A 16420-nucleotide genomic window follows, 5' to 3' on the forward strand; every position below is an offset into this window, starting at 1 on the left:
AGGCAAAATCTTCGCTAGGATTCTCCTAAATAGAATAATACCTAGTGTCGCCGAGAATATTCTCCCAGAATCACAGTGCGGCTTTCGCGCAAACAGAGGAACTACTGACATGGTCTTTGCCCTCAGACAGCACCAAGAAAAGTGCAGAGAACAAAACAAAGGACTCTACATCACCTTTGTTGACCTCACCAAACCCTTCGACACCGTGAGCAGGAAAGGGCTTTGGCAAATACTAGAGTGCATCGGATGCCCCCCAAAGTTCCTCAACATGGTTAACCAACTGCACGAAAACCAACAAGGTCGGGTCAGATACAGCAATGAGGTCTCTGAACCCTTCTCCATTAACAATGGCGTGAAGCAAGGCTGTGTTCTCGCACCAACCCTCTTTTCAATCTTCTTCAGCATGATGCTGAACCAAGCCATGAAAGACCTCAACAATGAAGACGCTGTTTACATCCGGTACCGCACGGATGGCAGTCTCTTCAATCTGAGGCGCCTGCAAGCTCAGACCAAGACACAAGAGAAACTTGTCCGTGAACTACTCTTTGCAGATGATGCCGCTTTAGTTGCCCATTCAGAGCCAGCTCTTCAGCGCTTGACGTCCTGTTTTGCGGAAACTGCCCAAATGTTTGGCCTGGAAGTCAGCCTGAAGAAAACGGAGGACCTCCATCAGCCAGCTCCCCACCATGACTACCAGCCCCCCCACATCTCCATCGAGCACACAAAACTCAAAACGGTCAACCAGTTTACCTATCTCGGCTGCACCATTTCATCAGATGCAAGGATCGACAACGAGATAGACAACAGACTCGCCAAGGCAAATAGCGCCTTTGGAAAACTACACAAAAGAGTCTGGAAAAACAACCAACTGAAAAACCTCACAAAGATAAGCGTATACAGAGCCGTTGTCATACCCACACTCCTGTTCGGCTCCGAATCATGGGTCCTCTACCGGCATCACCTACAGCTCCTAGAACGCTTCCACCAGCGTTGTCTCCGCTCCATCCTCAACATTCATTGAAGCGACTTCATCCCTAACATCGAAGTACTCGAGATGGCAGAGGCCGACAGCATCGAGTCCACGCTGCTGAAGATCCAGCTGAGCTGGGTGGGTCACGTCTCCAGAATGGAGGACCATCACCTTCCCAAGATCGTGTTATATGGCGAGCTCTCCACTGGCCACCGTGACAGAGGTGCACCAAAGAAGAGGTACAAGGACTGCCTAAAGAAATCTCTTGGTGCCTGCCACATTGACCACTGCCAGTAGGCTGATATCGCCTCAAACCGTGCATCTTGGCGCCTCACAGTTCGGTGGGCAGCAACCTCCTTTGAAGAAGACTGCAGAGCCCACCTCACTGACAAAAGACAAAGGAGGAAAAACCCAACACCCAATCCCAACCAACCAATTTTCCCTTGCAACCGCGTCTGCCTGTCCCACATCAGGCTTGTCAGCCACAAACGAGCCTGCAGCTGACGTGGACATCACCCCTTCATAAATCTTCGTCCGCGAAGCCAAGCCAAAGAAAAAAGAAAGATTGTTCCTGTAATTCCATGGGCTCTCAAATTATGATGCAGCCTCATATGCAGCACCTTGTCAATGACCTTTTGAAAATCCAAATTTAAAACATCTATTACATTCCTTGAAGAAAGGCTCAGGCCTGAAACATCAGCTTTTTTATAGACGCTTAAAAAACCAGCAGAGCTCCTCCAACTTTTTGGTGTGTTTTTACAACATTTTACAACATTTGCCTATTTGTGGTTTTCTCAAAAAATTGCAGGTTCGTCAAGCAAGATTTTTCCCTCAAGGAAATCGTGCTGACATGCCTATCTTGTCTTGCATCTCCAGATGGTCCATAACCTCATCCTTGACAAATTACTCTAACAACCTTTTTAAATAGCAGATTGACCTTTGCAATCTTCCATTCCTCTGAAACCATTCCAGAATTTTTTGATTCTTGTAAGATTGTTACTGATGCCTCCACAATCTCTATAGCTACTTCCTTCAGAACCCAAGGCTCCATTCCATCTGGTCTGGAGGCTTATCTACCCATTGGTCCTTTTAGCTTCTGAAACATCTTCTCTCTGGTGATCGTGACTGCACTCACCTCTCCTATCACCTTCCAGTTTCCATCTTTGCCTCCACAAGGCTTCATCTGGTCCCTTTTATCCCCCTCTCTCCTCATGAGCCTCTCAATATCACCCACTATCTTCTAATTCCACCCCCCACCCTCCACCGTTCCTTTCCCTTCTGGTTCCACCATTCAAGTCTTCACCTGATTCCATCTATCACCTGCCAGCCCTTGCCTCAGTCCTTCCTCTCACCTATTTATAACAGCTCTCTCCTTGCTGCACCTGTAACCTTTGTCTCCACAGAAGTTGCTTGACCCATTGAGTTCATTGTTTGGAATACTGCACAAAAACAGTAAAACAATAGTTTATGGCATTATAATGCAAGTAGTCATTTGGCAAGATTTTTTTTGGCCAAGATTAGAAAGTTCTTAAAAAAATGTAAACTAATGATACAAATATCCTGTTAATTTCCTATCCAGTTCAATCCAAGCTCCATTAAGTATTCTGATGTCAATCAACAATGATTGTAAAACCACAGGATTATTTCAAGAACATCTGCTATGGGAACTAAGAGTTCTTTATGAAAAGGATGAATTAAACTGGTAAGAAATCATTGACCTGGATTTTATCTGTTGTTTAGATCATCGCTTAATTCCCTTGTTTGAATGTGTTTTGCTGAATTTGTGGGGGCTGGTATCCTGGACCAGGTTTGCAAGACCTCAGCCATATAATCTAACTCACTGAACAATTAGAAAGTGTACCTGCCACTCACTACCCCAACAAAACTGTCAAGGAAACCCTTTTGACAGACAACAGAGCCACATCAGTAGTTATGCCATCTGTCAAAATTTCAGCTTTTTAAAAAAAATGTTCCTAATTTAAAATAATACTGTTTAAATTAATTTTTAAGATTGACACAACTATGATTAAAGAAGCCCGTGACCTTAATCTTTCTTCAAAGCATTTGTGAAATAAATGGGCTTGCAGATATTGGATATAGGATCCATGAAAATTCAGAAAAAGATCAGTATATCCTCAATACCATGACGTATTATCCTTGGCAATTTCTGCCACTTATAATGTGAACCCATCAACAGACACATCTTTCCTTCACCTTCCTTGTCTGCTTTTCGCAAGGCCCACTCCCTCCATAAATTCCTTGTCCACTCATCCTTTCCCCCTCAGTCCCTTGTGACTGCAAGAAATACTATAAATGCACCCCACCTTCTCCCTTACCACCATTTGGATCCCCAAACAGTCATTCTATGTGAAGTTGTTATGGACCTTGGACAACTTTATTTTTGACTGAGGACAGGACTGAACCTACTGTGGGGGATTTGACAGCTGCTTGGAGTTGTAATAGCGCTGGGCTACCACTAGGGAACTGTGACAGCTGTCAAAGCACGGGAATCACGTGCTGGATGTCCGTGGACTTGCAGGAGAGTGAGCCTGCAGCTGTTAACCTCTATCCACCAATGGGGGAGAGCTGGAGGCCCATGCTGGGCCTGGCGCTGGTTTTGAAGAGGTTAGTCTGCGTTATGGGGTGGGGGGTTGTAAGAGGTAAAAATATTATGTATGTATTATGTTTTTTTTTGTATCTTTATTGTATGATTTATCATGATTAATAAGTAAAATTTTCAAAAAAAGAGGTTAGTCGGTGGATTGGACTGCAGGCAGTCAGCCTGACTGTGCATGCTCACCCAGCAGCTTCAGCAAGCCACATTTTGAGGTGCTTTGCTCATGGCTACTAGCATTACCATCTGGAGTTGTATGCCAGTGTGCTCACCCAGTGGTTTCAGTGGAAAAAGGAAGACTGAGGTACTTTTCTTTTTTTTTAAATTTTTTATTTTTCACACCATAAATCACATTAGTCATGATACACACTTTTTCCTTTTCACACATATACAGTGACATTTTCTCCAAATCAATTCCAAATTCTTTGTTTTTTATGTTACTTAGGAGAAAGATCTCTGGATTCTTTGGTATATTGTTTTCTGTTATTTTATTTAATATCTGATTGAGATCTTCCCAAAATTTTTCTACTTTCTCACATGTCCAGATTGCATGAATTGTTGTTCCCATTTCTTTTTTACATCGAAAACATCTATCAGATACTGTTGGGTCCCATTTATTTAACTTTTGAGGTGTAATGTATAGTCTGTGTATCCAGTTATATTGTATCATACGTAGCCTCGTATTTATTGTATTTCTCATCGTTCCAGAACATAATTTCTCCCATGTTTCCTTTTTTATCTTTATATTTAAATCTTGTTCCCATTTTTGTTTAGTTTTACCATTTGTTTCCTCATTCTCCTTTTCTTGCAGTTTAATATACATATTTGTTATAAATCTTTTGATTATCATTGTATCTGTAATCACATATTCAAGGTTACTTGCCTCTGGCACACTCAAACTTCTTCCTAATTTATCCTTCAAGTAGGATATCAATTGGTAATATGCCAGCGCTGTATCTTGAGTTATATTGTACTTATCTTTCATTTGTTCAAAGGATAAGAATCTATTTCCTGAAAAACAATTTTCTATTCTTTTAATCCCTTTTTTTCCCATTCTCTAAAGGAAAGGTTATCTAATGTAAAAGGGAGTAACTTGTTTTGCGTCAATATTAGTTTTGGTAATTGATAATTTGTTTTATTTCTTTCTACATGAATCTTCTTCCAAATATTGAGGAGATGATGTAATACTGGAGAACTTCTATGTTGTACCAATTTTTCATCCCATTTATATAATATGTGTTCAGGTATCTTTTCCCCTATTTTATCTAATTCTAATCTCGTCCAGTCTGGTTTTTCCCTTGTTTGATAAAAATCTGATAGGTATCTTAATTGTGCGGCTCTATAATAATTTTTAAAGTTTGGCAGTTGTAAGCCTCCTTGTTTATACCATTCTGTTAATTTATCTAGTGCTATCCTCGGTTTCCCCCCTCTCCATAAAAATTTCCTTATTCTTTTCTTCAACTCCTTGAAGAATTTTTCTGTCAGTTGTATTGGCAATGCCTGAAATAAGTATAATATCCTTGGAAAAATGTTCATTTTAATACAGTTTATCCTTCCTATTAGTGTTAGTGGTAAATCTTTCCAATGCTCTAAATCGTCCTGTAATTTTTTAATTAGTGGGTAATAATTGAGTTTATATAGTTGGCCGAGATTTTTGTTTATTTGTACACCTAGGTATCTTATTGCCTGCATTTGCCATCTAAATGGAGATTCCTTCTTAAATTTTGAGAAATCCGCATTATTCATAGGCATTGCTTCACTTTTATTTACGTTTATCTTGTAACCCGACACTTCTCCATATTCCTTCAATTTCTTATATAATTCTTTTATTGATAGTTCTGGTTCTGTTAAGTACACTATAACATCATCCGCAAATAGACTGATTTTATATTCCTTGTCTTTTATTTTTATTCCTATTATATTATTATCTATTCTTATCAATTCTGCTAGTGGTTCTATAGCTAACGCAAACAATAAAGGTGATAGTGGGCATCCCTGCCGCGTTGACCTGCTTAAGTTAAATTGCTTTGATACATGTCCATTTACTGTCACTTTCGCTAACGGTCCCTTATATAATGCTTTAATCCAATTAATATACTTCTCCGGTAAACTGAATTTTTGCAATACTTTGAACAAATAATTCCATTCTACTCTGTCAAAGGCCTTCTCTGCGTCTAAAGCAACTGCTACTGTAGGTGCTTTATTTCCTTCTACTGCATGAATTAAGTTAATAAATTTACAAATATTGTCTGTTGTGCGTCTTTTTTTGATAAATCCAGTTTGGTCTAAATTTACCATTTTCGGTACATGCTCTGCTAATCTGTTTGCTAATAGTTTAGCTATTATCTTATAATCTGTGTTAAGTAAAGATATTGGTCTATATGACGCTGGTGAGAGTGGATCTTTCCCTTGCTTTAGTATTACTGTAATTATTGCTGTTTTACATGAATCTGGTAAGCTTTGTGTTTCATCAATCTGGTTGATTACATCCAGGAGGGGTGGAATTAATAAGTCTTTAAATGTTTTGTAGAATTCTATTGGGAATCCATCAGACTGAGGTACTTTTCCATGGGTCCCAGCACTGTTGTTCTGACAGCAGATTGGGGAACTCTGATACCCAGAGTGTTTGTGGGACTGACCACAAAAGGAGGACTTCATGTGACAGGAGTCATGGGACCACTCAAGCCAGGGTGGGCAAACAGAGGACTTGTGTGACAGAAGGTCACTTGTTAACCCCAAAGCGGGCTTCAGAGGCATGAACCTCGTGGTGACCAGGGTCACTGTCAAAATTCCCAGGTGAAGCAAGTAAAGGTGGTTGTTGCCACATTCAAAACTCAAGCCCGTCTCATGTTCCCCTGACAGGGTTGAAAGTCTATAGGGACCACAGCCATCTGGATACAGCCTCAAACTAAAAGATCAATGGGCAAGGAAACAACTAATCCCAAACCTGGAGACCAGATCTGTGAGCTGATCCATCTTGACTGACTTGATGAGACTGATGTGGGGTTTTGTTTAGGGAATTTTCGTGATTTTTCAGGGCATTTCAGCTTGGACTGTAAAGGTCTGGGTTTTTCCTCCACATATGTCGTATAATAATCTGTTATTTGTATAGAGTTGCCATTAAGGCTGGTGTTTGGGTGTTAAGTTTATTGTGTTAATTCTATTATTGTTAGTTTGTTAATAAATTTTGTATTTAACTTAACCCATTCATTTATGTGTCACTCAATTGCTGCTGGGGACTGTAACAAAGCAACATTTCATGTGAATCTGCAGGTATCATCTACTGCATCCAGTGCTCCCATTGTGTCCTCGTCTACATCAGAAAGACTGGAAGCAGACTGGGATGCAGTTTTGTTTAGCACTTCACTTTGTCTGCTGCAATAATAGGGACCTTCCTGCAGTCAATCATTTTAATTCCACATCTGCTATCTATGGGTTCATGCATTGCTAAACCAAAACTACACACAAATTGAAGAAACAACACCTAATATTCTGTCTGGATACTCTCCAACCAGACAGCATTAACATCAACCTCAGCTTCTGCAAAACCCCACTCCTCCTCCAACTGTCTCTCTTTCCCTTGTAGTGAATTGGGAATTCACAACTGGTGTGATGTTCTAAGAACTGGCTCCTCCCCGACTCTGCCCCCACATATCCTGATATAAAGCCTGGATCCCTGCCAAAACCCCAGTTTTGTCCAAAGGCCATGTGTGCTATTCTTACTGAATAACTCTCTCTGGTCTTGAGTGCTCTGTCGCGCTACATCCCTATCTCTCTGTCTCTTTTTCTCCAGCTCCCCATCCTTCCTTTCGCTCCCCCCCCCCCCCCCCCACCTCCCTATTCAGAGAGCTATCCCTCTCCCTATCACTTCTTGGCTTTTCTCTCTTCTATCTCCTCTCGGATATCAACCTATGACCTCTTACCTGTTAGCCTGTGCTCCCTTTCTTCCCCTTGCCCTCTCCCCACCTTTTTATTTACACACTGCCTGCTTTTTGCACATTACTTGATGAAATGCTCAGACCCAAACTGCTAGTTATCCTTTGCATTCTATATTTTGGCAGCACGGTTGGCATAGCAGTTAGTACAATGCTGTTACAGTGCCAGCGAGCGGGACACGAGTTGAATCCTGCATTGTCTGTGAAGGAGTTTGTACATTCTTCTCATGTCTGCGTGGGTCTTCCCTGGGGGCTCCGGTTTTCTCCCACCCTTCAAAATGTACTGGGGGTTGTTGATGAATTAGGTATGATTGGGCGGCACGGGCTCATGGATCGAAAGGGTCTGTTACCATGCGTATGTCTAAATTTAAAATATGCTGAGTGATCTGCTGAGTTTCTCTGGGACTTTTGTGTATTTCACTTGATAACAGAATTCCCAGTTTGAATATGTCAGCAGGTACAGGATTTCAGCACATGTATAATGTAAAATGTTAATGTTCCAAACTAGTTAATGGGTCAAACATTCTTTTTTTTTTTCAGTAAGCATGCTCAGCTTTAGCCACAGGAACTTGCTTATTGGTGAACTGTAGAATGTCCACTGTATTCTCTGTCAATTTGGAAGACACAGTCATAAAGCAAGACTACTATATAGAAGTAAACCTACTGTCCTTGAAAGTAAAAAAAATCTATTGGAAGTAAAAATATGTTTAAAGTAACAAATTACCATTATTAATTAATATTTCATGCAAGTGTGCTAATTGTCTGAGATTCCAGTGTTTACACAGTTCCTTCTGGAAAGCTCGTGGAGGGAAAGAAAGATTTTTTTCATTCTTAAATGTCTGGGTGATATTCAGACAGTTGATAGAACTGCCCTTTGAGGAATCCTTGTGATTTTTATAATAACTGAGCTTTATATTGGATTCTGATGATCAGTTAAAACTTAAAACTGAAATTTTCAGACAGGGTATCTGTGATGATAGAAATGTGAAATGTTTCATTTGCTGAAGAGAAAAATTTTGCTGCCATTAATCTAAAAGAAACTGACATTCTCAAGACAATTGAGATCCTGATATTGTACAAAAGACAGAAGCTAAGTTTAGGAATGATCTGAAAGGTATATATGAAACAGCATGTCATTTAGGTATAATTTGGTGAATAAGAGTCAACCAGTGAATCATATATTCAACTGTAAGAATGTCATGAGTAGAAGCAAACAATTATAAACCATTTTCATCTGTTCAAAAAACTGTCAGTTGAATTAACCAGTCCATTTTGTCTCTGATCATTACCGCCTCTCCACTAACAACCTGTTTTTAAAAAAGCTTTTCACACCAGGGTAGATCTCATCCCCATAAAATAGGCTCTTTTCCATAGGACTAATCTTACCTTGAAATAGTTTCTTTTCTAGCCATTCTACAACTTATGATGTTAAGATCACTGGTTCTAAGATGATCCGCCATAAAGTCAAATAGCACAAAACAGTCCCTTCAACCAAACTAGTCTATGCTGGACAATTCTGCACTCTGGGCTAATCCCATTTGGTAACATTTGATCCAAATCTCTTTGAGCCCTTCCTATCCAGGAATTTGTTGAAAATTTGTGCCATTAGTGCCAGCTTCTGCTGTTTCCTTTGGCAGCTCATTCCAGACTATCCTCTGAGTGAATAAAATGCATCTCAGAACCCTGCTAAATCTTTCCCTCTCAACTTAAACTAACGCCCTCTAGCTCTAGAATCACCTACCCTGTGAAAGAAAGTGAGCATTCATTTTATCCATATCTTCCATGATTTTGTAAACCTCCATAAGATCACTCATCAGCTTCCTTTACTCTTGAGAATAAAGATTGAGCCAATCCAATCTCTCCCCATAAATCAACTTCTCCAGTCTCTGAACCCCTTCCAATGAATTGATATCCTTCCTAGAGCTGAGTGACCAGAACTGCTCACAGTACTCAGTACACAGTGTGGTCTCAACAACCCCTCATACAGCTGAATCTGTTAAAGGAGCTGACCTGTGCCTAACTTCCAATTTTGAAAATTCTGTAACATCTTTGTTTCACTAGATCATGAAAGTCTGATTAAAATGAGCAAGAATCATCTTAAACAAATGTGATCACAGTTTTCTTCTCCAATATAAAAGTGTGAATAAATGAACAATGCTGGTAATATCTTAGAACAATGTCCTTACCTTAGAAGCTGTGGTTGTGGAGGAAGCGGAGCTGGACATTAAGTTTGTCATCATCTCATTGCTTGCTGTGGTGGACACAGGTATAACTGGAGTTAACAGATGGGAGGGAACCATTGGCAGAGGCAGGAGACCAGGTCGGTTAGTGATGCTGTTACTGTTGGCAATCCCACTGGTGCAGTTGGTATTGTTTACATTGTTACAGCTGTTGATCCGCTCTTGCCAGTCCCACCCAGTACGATAATCCCTCTCATACCGGCTGTGATGCCGTGACATCTCCAAAGTATACTTGAATATTTTCAGGGCAAGTCAACAAGATCTGCAATTTAAAATGAGTACATATTAATGGACGGTAGCATGGTTAACAATAAAACAAGCCTTTGTTTGCAAATAAGGTTGAACATTATGCTTATTTGGTAACTATTCATTTTAGTATAACTGTATTTCAAATCACATTCATTTTAAAGCATTTTCCAGTATGCTGAATACAAGTACAAAATAACTAAAGCATCTTTCTTCAATAATCCTACCAAATTTCCATATGAGGAACAATACATTGAACAAATTCAAGTGAGCAATTTCTTTCAGTAACGTTTTTTTAATCAAATTCAGATTCAGACAGGGAGATTGTGTCAGACTTTAAAAAATAATACTGGTTCACTACCATAACGATCTTCCCACTGTGTAAAGAAGTGTGATTACATCTTCAATGCAAGGTGAAAAGAGGCAAAAGTTCATAAACAATGAATAATCAGTTCTGATGAAGAGTTATTAGACCCAAAAAGTTCACTTATCTCATCAAGATATTACCTAACCTATTTCTTCCAGCAATGTTTTTATTTCAGATTTAAGCGACCACACTATTTTGCATTTGCAATCTTCAACATGCATTTTCCGATGATAATTTATAAGTGATTTATTTAATATCCATATTTAAGAAAAATAACAGTAAACTGGTGTACTTGCAAATAAAGTTTATTCCTGATAAATTCCAATAAAAGGCAGCTGTTAACCCAACAACAGCTCTATACGTTATCACACAACATTGGTGCATAACTTTACTTGAGGTTTCTATATTATTTCAACAACTGTTTTCCCCATAAATTAGTCCTGGCATTCAAAAGTCAGCAGGAATGTTATGAAAACCTTGGAGCAGCACGACATTAGTAATAGACTACCAAATTTGCGTAAGCCTTCTGCTTATTTGGATTCTCAAACCAAACCCTTCCACCTGAAAGTTTTAGCAATCAAGTTAGCTTTTGAGCAATCAACCTTATTTTATGCATGATTTTTTCAATAGTACCCTGATCTGTACCTGCTGTGATATGTGGTTTCAATAAATACAATAGTTAAATAAATCAGTCAAATTTAGTGCTAATAGAACAGTTGCTGTCTGCTTCTGCAATGAAGAGCACTGTCCATTCCAGAAAATCAAATGAGCTTTGCTGCAATAATGGATCATTTCTCTCAGTTCTCCAACTAGACAGCAAAGTTTGCATTGCTTTTTCTTGGCATATGTGTGCAGTGAATTACATTGTTATCAGGTAAGGAATTGAGTATTGCATAACACAGCAGGACTGTATGAGAATAGAAGAGTCTACCCACACATTGTATGATGACTGGAGACAGTTTCTTAATCTGCTGGTGAAATTGCTGCAGAAGATAAACAGACTTTCAAGAGCAAAAAAGTATAGAAACACAATGCTGGAGAAAGTAATCAGGTCAAACAGTATTCTTTATTCAGTAAATATAAAGATACATAACCAACATTTCGGGCTTAAGCCCTTCAGCAAGGTATGAAAAAATGTCGGCAGGCATCCAAACACAATGGTGGGGTGGGGAGGGGAAGGAACATGGTCCCAAAGGCAGGAGGTAGTAGGTGGATAAGGGAGGGAGGGCACATCAGCAAGCACAGGGAGGACGGATGGTTCTGTGAATAGAGAGGTAAAGGGGAGGAGAGCTGGAGGAAAGAAGACAAAGAGAAAGGGAAGGGAGGTAGAACAGAGAGTAGGCTACCAGAAACTGGAGAAGTCGATATTAATGCCATCTGATTGGAGAGTGACCAGATGGAAAATCAGGTGTTGTTCCTCCAATTTACAGGTGGTCTTGGTGGAATAGTACATGAAGCCATGGACATGTGAGTATGGGAGTGGGATGCAAAATTGAAATGGTTGGCCATTGGAAGATCCCAGTTACTAATGTGGACAGAGTGAAGGTGCTCAGCAAAAATATCTCCTATTCTGTACCCAGTCTCTCTGATGTAGAGGGCCACAAACAGAGAACCATATGCAGAAGTTCATTTCTGCGGATACACAGTTGAAGTGTTGCTTCACTTGAAAGGACTGTTTGGGGTCCCGAATGGTGGTGAGGGAGGAGGTGTGGGCATGTGTGGCACTTCCTGTGGCCACAAGGGGAAGGTGCCCGGGGTGGGGGGGGGCAATTGGTGGGGAGAAATGAGTGAACAAGGGAGTCATGGAGTGAGCGGTCCCCACGAAAGGTGGAGAGGGAAAGATGTGTCTAGTAGTGGGATCACATGTTAGTATTGGAAATTACAGAGGATAATGTGTTGGATGCAGAGGCTGGTGGGATGGTAGGTGAGGACAAGGGGAATCCTGTGCTTGTTTCATCTGGGGGCAGAGGGCTAGGGCAGATGAGCGGGAAATAGAGGAGGTACAGGTAAGGGCTGAGTCGATGTTGGTGGAGGGGAAGCCGTTTGTGGAAAAAGGCTGAAATTTCAGATGATTTAGATTGAAAGATCTCATCTTGGAAACAGACGTGGTGAAGATGGAGAAATTGCAAGAAGGGAATGGAATCCTTGCAGGGACTAGATGTGAAGTGTAGTCGAGGTAATTGTGAGAGTTAATGTGTTTTTTAAAAAAATAGTGCTCTTACCAGTTGAGTATTGAACATTCCAAACCCATAATTATTTCTAACAATAAATAAGTATCTTTAGAGAAAAAAAGCATCTGGACACATTAGCCAGGTCCAATCAACTGAGTTCCTAGAACCATTCATGTCAGAGTGGCTTTAGTGCAATCTTTTTTGTCTTTATTCAACCCTTTATTAATAACTTTGCAGGCATACAAATAATTGGATGTTTGGTCTCCTGATTAATGTTCTCTGATCCTTTAACTCCCAGAGACGGCGAATGGCAGACTTCACAGTGAGAGCTAAGATAGTGTTATAGGTCCATGGTCCTCCAGCCACAGTTTTTATGCAAGATCCACAATGCCAAATACCAAAGCTTTCTTCTTCATCTTGGTCTTAAAAATGCTTCTGTTTTCTAAGCAGACATAAAGACTGTGTGCACAAACAAGTTAAACTCCATCATTATAAAACACCCTACAGTTGTGGAAAGTATCCCACAAAATTCAATGACTCCTCATCTGATGGCACAATGCGGGTTGTGGGGGCTTGGAAAATCATCGTATTTCCAAGTGATGTGAAGAAACATGCTAAAACATGAATAACCTGGCTCAGCATTTATACAAAAGCATTGCAATAAGTAGTTGGTTTTGCTAGTAAATCAAGATTGTGAGGAAGGAAAGAGATTTTGATGTGAAAGGTTTGCCAACATCTCAATGAACTTTCTAGTAATGATGGCATCCTAAGCATAGTAGCATTCATGAGGCTTTTAGATAGACAAATTAATATGCAGGGAATGGAGGGGCATAGGTCATATGCAGACAGAAGAGATTCAGTTTGGATAGCGTTCAACACAGACATCATGGGTAGAAGTGCCTATTTCTGTGCTGTACTCTTTCATATTACAATGCAGTATGCCAAACCAAAAATTGTTGTATTTAATTAATCAATTATATTTCTATAGGCATTAGTTTTGTGCTTCACATGAGACATGTTTAAAGCAGGCAACCCTCATCTTTGAACAGTGACCAAGTCAGCTTGGAGATGTGACAAAAATAATCTAACAGAAGAAAGGCACCATGCCTAAAAATTTTATTTATACCAATTCCAAACCCAACTTCAGCCAGTCAAGAAAGTAGCCATAAGCCAGCAATATGTATCAGAATTGCCTGACAACATCTGAGTCCCCATCTAATGACACAATGACAATCGAGTTCCAGGAAGCTTGGGAAACCCGTGTGCAAAGAATTAAGTCTTAAATTCCTCTCATGAGCCCACACAATGAATTATTGCCAAATTGAAATCGCCAACCCAAAACACCTAACTGGGTGTTTGGAGGTGGAGAGAAGTCCACATGTTTGATATTGATGCACAAGGTGCAGGATGGGACAGGAGGCAGACAGCATTGCATAGAGTCCCCTGCCTGTACATATCCATTCCCTCAAGGTTAATATCCAGTTCCCCAACACATTTTCAATATCTAAAATTAATTGATGCAAATATGATAAAGATTTGTAATTATTAGTTAGGAAAATTATTTATACAAAATGGTACAAGTGATCTTTTTGAGTTATCAACTATTTGTGTTTTATGTTGTGTACAATATTTCAATCAATTATGGTACAACTAAAACATTAATTCATATTTCAACCCAAGCCAATGCAACTAAAAAAATGCATTATTTTCTCCAAATGGTATAAATAATTCAGGAGTAACCTTTCCTTCACTTTCCAATTTTATCAGTACAGTCTATTTTGATTTTAAGGCAGGAATGTTGCACACTTCATACTTCCAGCTAACTTTTATTGTGAAAAGAAATGAATAGAGGAAAATAGATCCCTTGATGATATATGGTTTAAATTATACCTTTATCATGTGAACATTTCTGTCAGTCACTTCAAATATGTCTTTTTTTAAAATATTTCTCTGTATCACCAAGAAGAGAAAATTAGATTGTCCCATGATATTTAATATCTGCAAGCAATTTGTGAAAAAGCAACAAAAGGTCTGTCACTCAGACTTCATTTTACGAGCACAGGTCAGGATGGCACTGAGGATTTTCTGTATTTGCAGTACATTGGAAACTGTTACCTGTACTTCATATTTCATAACCAATACAGATATACCCAGCTTCATGAAACCTTTTGTTAGCCGAAATGGTGCAAAGCAAAGACCCATTCACTATTATTTTTTTGAATATTTTATTAAAACATTTTCATTATGTAATTAATAAACCATTATACAAAACAGTAAGTGTTTAAATTTAAGAAAATTTCAACCATTATGTGATGGTCATACATCCCCTCCCCTCCCTAATTAAATGGCCCACCTCGAAAAATGTATGTAAAAAATCTAAAGTAATATAAAATAAGGAAAAGAAAAAGAAAGATAGCTTCATGAGAATCACTTTCCAACACACAGGACTCCAACCAAGATTATATGATCAATTTAGGGAAGAAGATTAGCACAGATTTCAAGAGGCTGGAAGAATACCAGTACATATATATATACCTAAAATTTGCATATACAGGCTCTAAATTTCAAAAAATATTTCATATTTATTTCTCAAATTATATATAATTTTCTCCAAAGGGATACATATTTGAATTTCGGCATTCCATCTTCCCATACCCAAATGTGAATCCGATTTCCAGGTCTCCGCAATATACTTTTTTGCTATCGCTAATGCTATTTTAACAAATTTCATTTGGTATATTGATAGTTTCAACCTGGGTCTTGTTCCTTCTATATTTCACAGTAGAATTAAATCTGAGATTTGAGGAAATATAATGCCTATAACTTGTTCTAAGAAATGTTCTAAATCCACCCAACAAGGCTTTACCTTTGGACATAACCAAGTTGAATGCAAGAAAGTTCCTATTTCTTCACCACATTTTGAAACATTGATCTGATAAAACTGATTTCATTCATTTCAATTTTTGTGGTATCAAATATAGCTGAGGTAAAAAATTGTATTGAACTCATCTATATCTTACATTAATAGTATTTGTCAGACAATCTCAATAGCCATCTGACCATCTTTGCTCATCAATTGTAATATTAAAATCCAACTCCCATTTCTGTGTAGTAGTTTCTATTTGTAATGAAATATACATTGCAGAAGAATATTTCTTAGTATTTCCTCTCCTAAAATGAACTTCCATCTCACTACAAGAAGATAGCAGTATCACTGGACCTAAATTTTCCCTCAAGTATTTGAAAATAACAGAAAAGAGTATTATTAGTTATTCCATATTTTTTACTTAATTGTTCAAATGACATCAATTGGCATTATTAATAACAATCATCAATACCTTTACTAAACAAAATATTTAAAAATAAATTGTCCTTTGAAAAAGGTACAATATAGTTTTGATTCAAGGGAATCTTGGGTGATATACTTCCTTTTGCTCAAATTTCATTATTTATCTTGTTCCAAATAGTAATCAAATGTTTTAACAATGGTGTTTCTTAAACACCAGTTATTGATTTTGAATACCATTTATATATAAATACATCTGCTAATCTCCATCCTATTTTAATCCATGCTGGTTTTATTATTCCTTCAAAAAAAAGTAATAAAACTCATTTGAGATGCTTGGTTATATTTCTTAAAGTTAGGAAGCTGTAGGCATCCCAGTTTATATTTCAAGGTTAATTTTTCTAATAGAAACTCTTGAAATTTTTCCTAACCAAAGAAATTTCCTTGAATGTTTATTTAGTTTTTGAAAAAACCTTTAATTACATAGGTAAGGTTTGAAAAAGAAATTATATTCTTGGGAATATATTCATCTTAATACAGTTAAATCTCCCTGCTAACATTATAAGCAAAATCATCCATTTAAAAAAAAGT

At 38.5% G+C, this 16420-nt stretch overlaps 1 protein-coding gene across 3 annotated transcripts in view; it reads right to left on the minus strand.

The window, feature by feature from the left end:
- The window catches only part of LOC138736611 (kelch-like protein 29), a 483106-nt gene that overhangs the window by 250686 nt on the left and 216000 nt on the right, over positions 1 to 16420 (minus strand). For all 3 annotated transcript variants that reach the window (XM_069886405.1, XM_069886406.1, XM_069886404.1), the window contains one exon: positions 9706 to 10021. In XM_069886405.1, coding sequence (XP_069742506.1) covers positions 9706 to 9978 — 273 coding nt within the window. In that variant the 5' untranslated portion in view covers positions 9979 to 10021. The remainder of the gene's footprint in view (positions 1 to 9705; positions 10022 to 16420) is intronic.

Source organism: Narcine bancroftii, chromosome 6 (assembly GCF_036971445.1).
Source record: "Narcine bancroftii isolate sNarBan1 chromosome 6, sNarBan1.hap1, whole genome shotgun sequence".
Taxonomy (NCBI): domain Eukaryota; kingdom Metazoa; phylum Chordata; class Chondrichthyes; order Torpediniformes; family Narcinidae; genus Narcine; species Narcine bancroftii.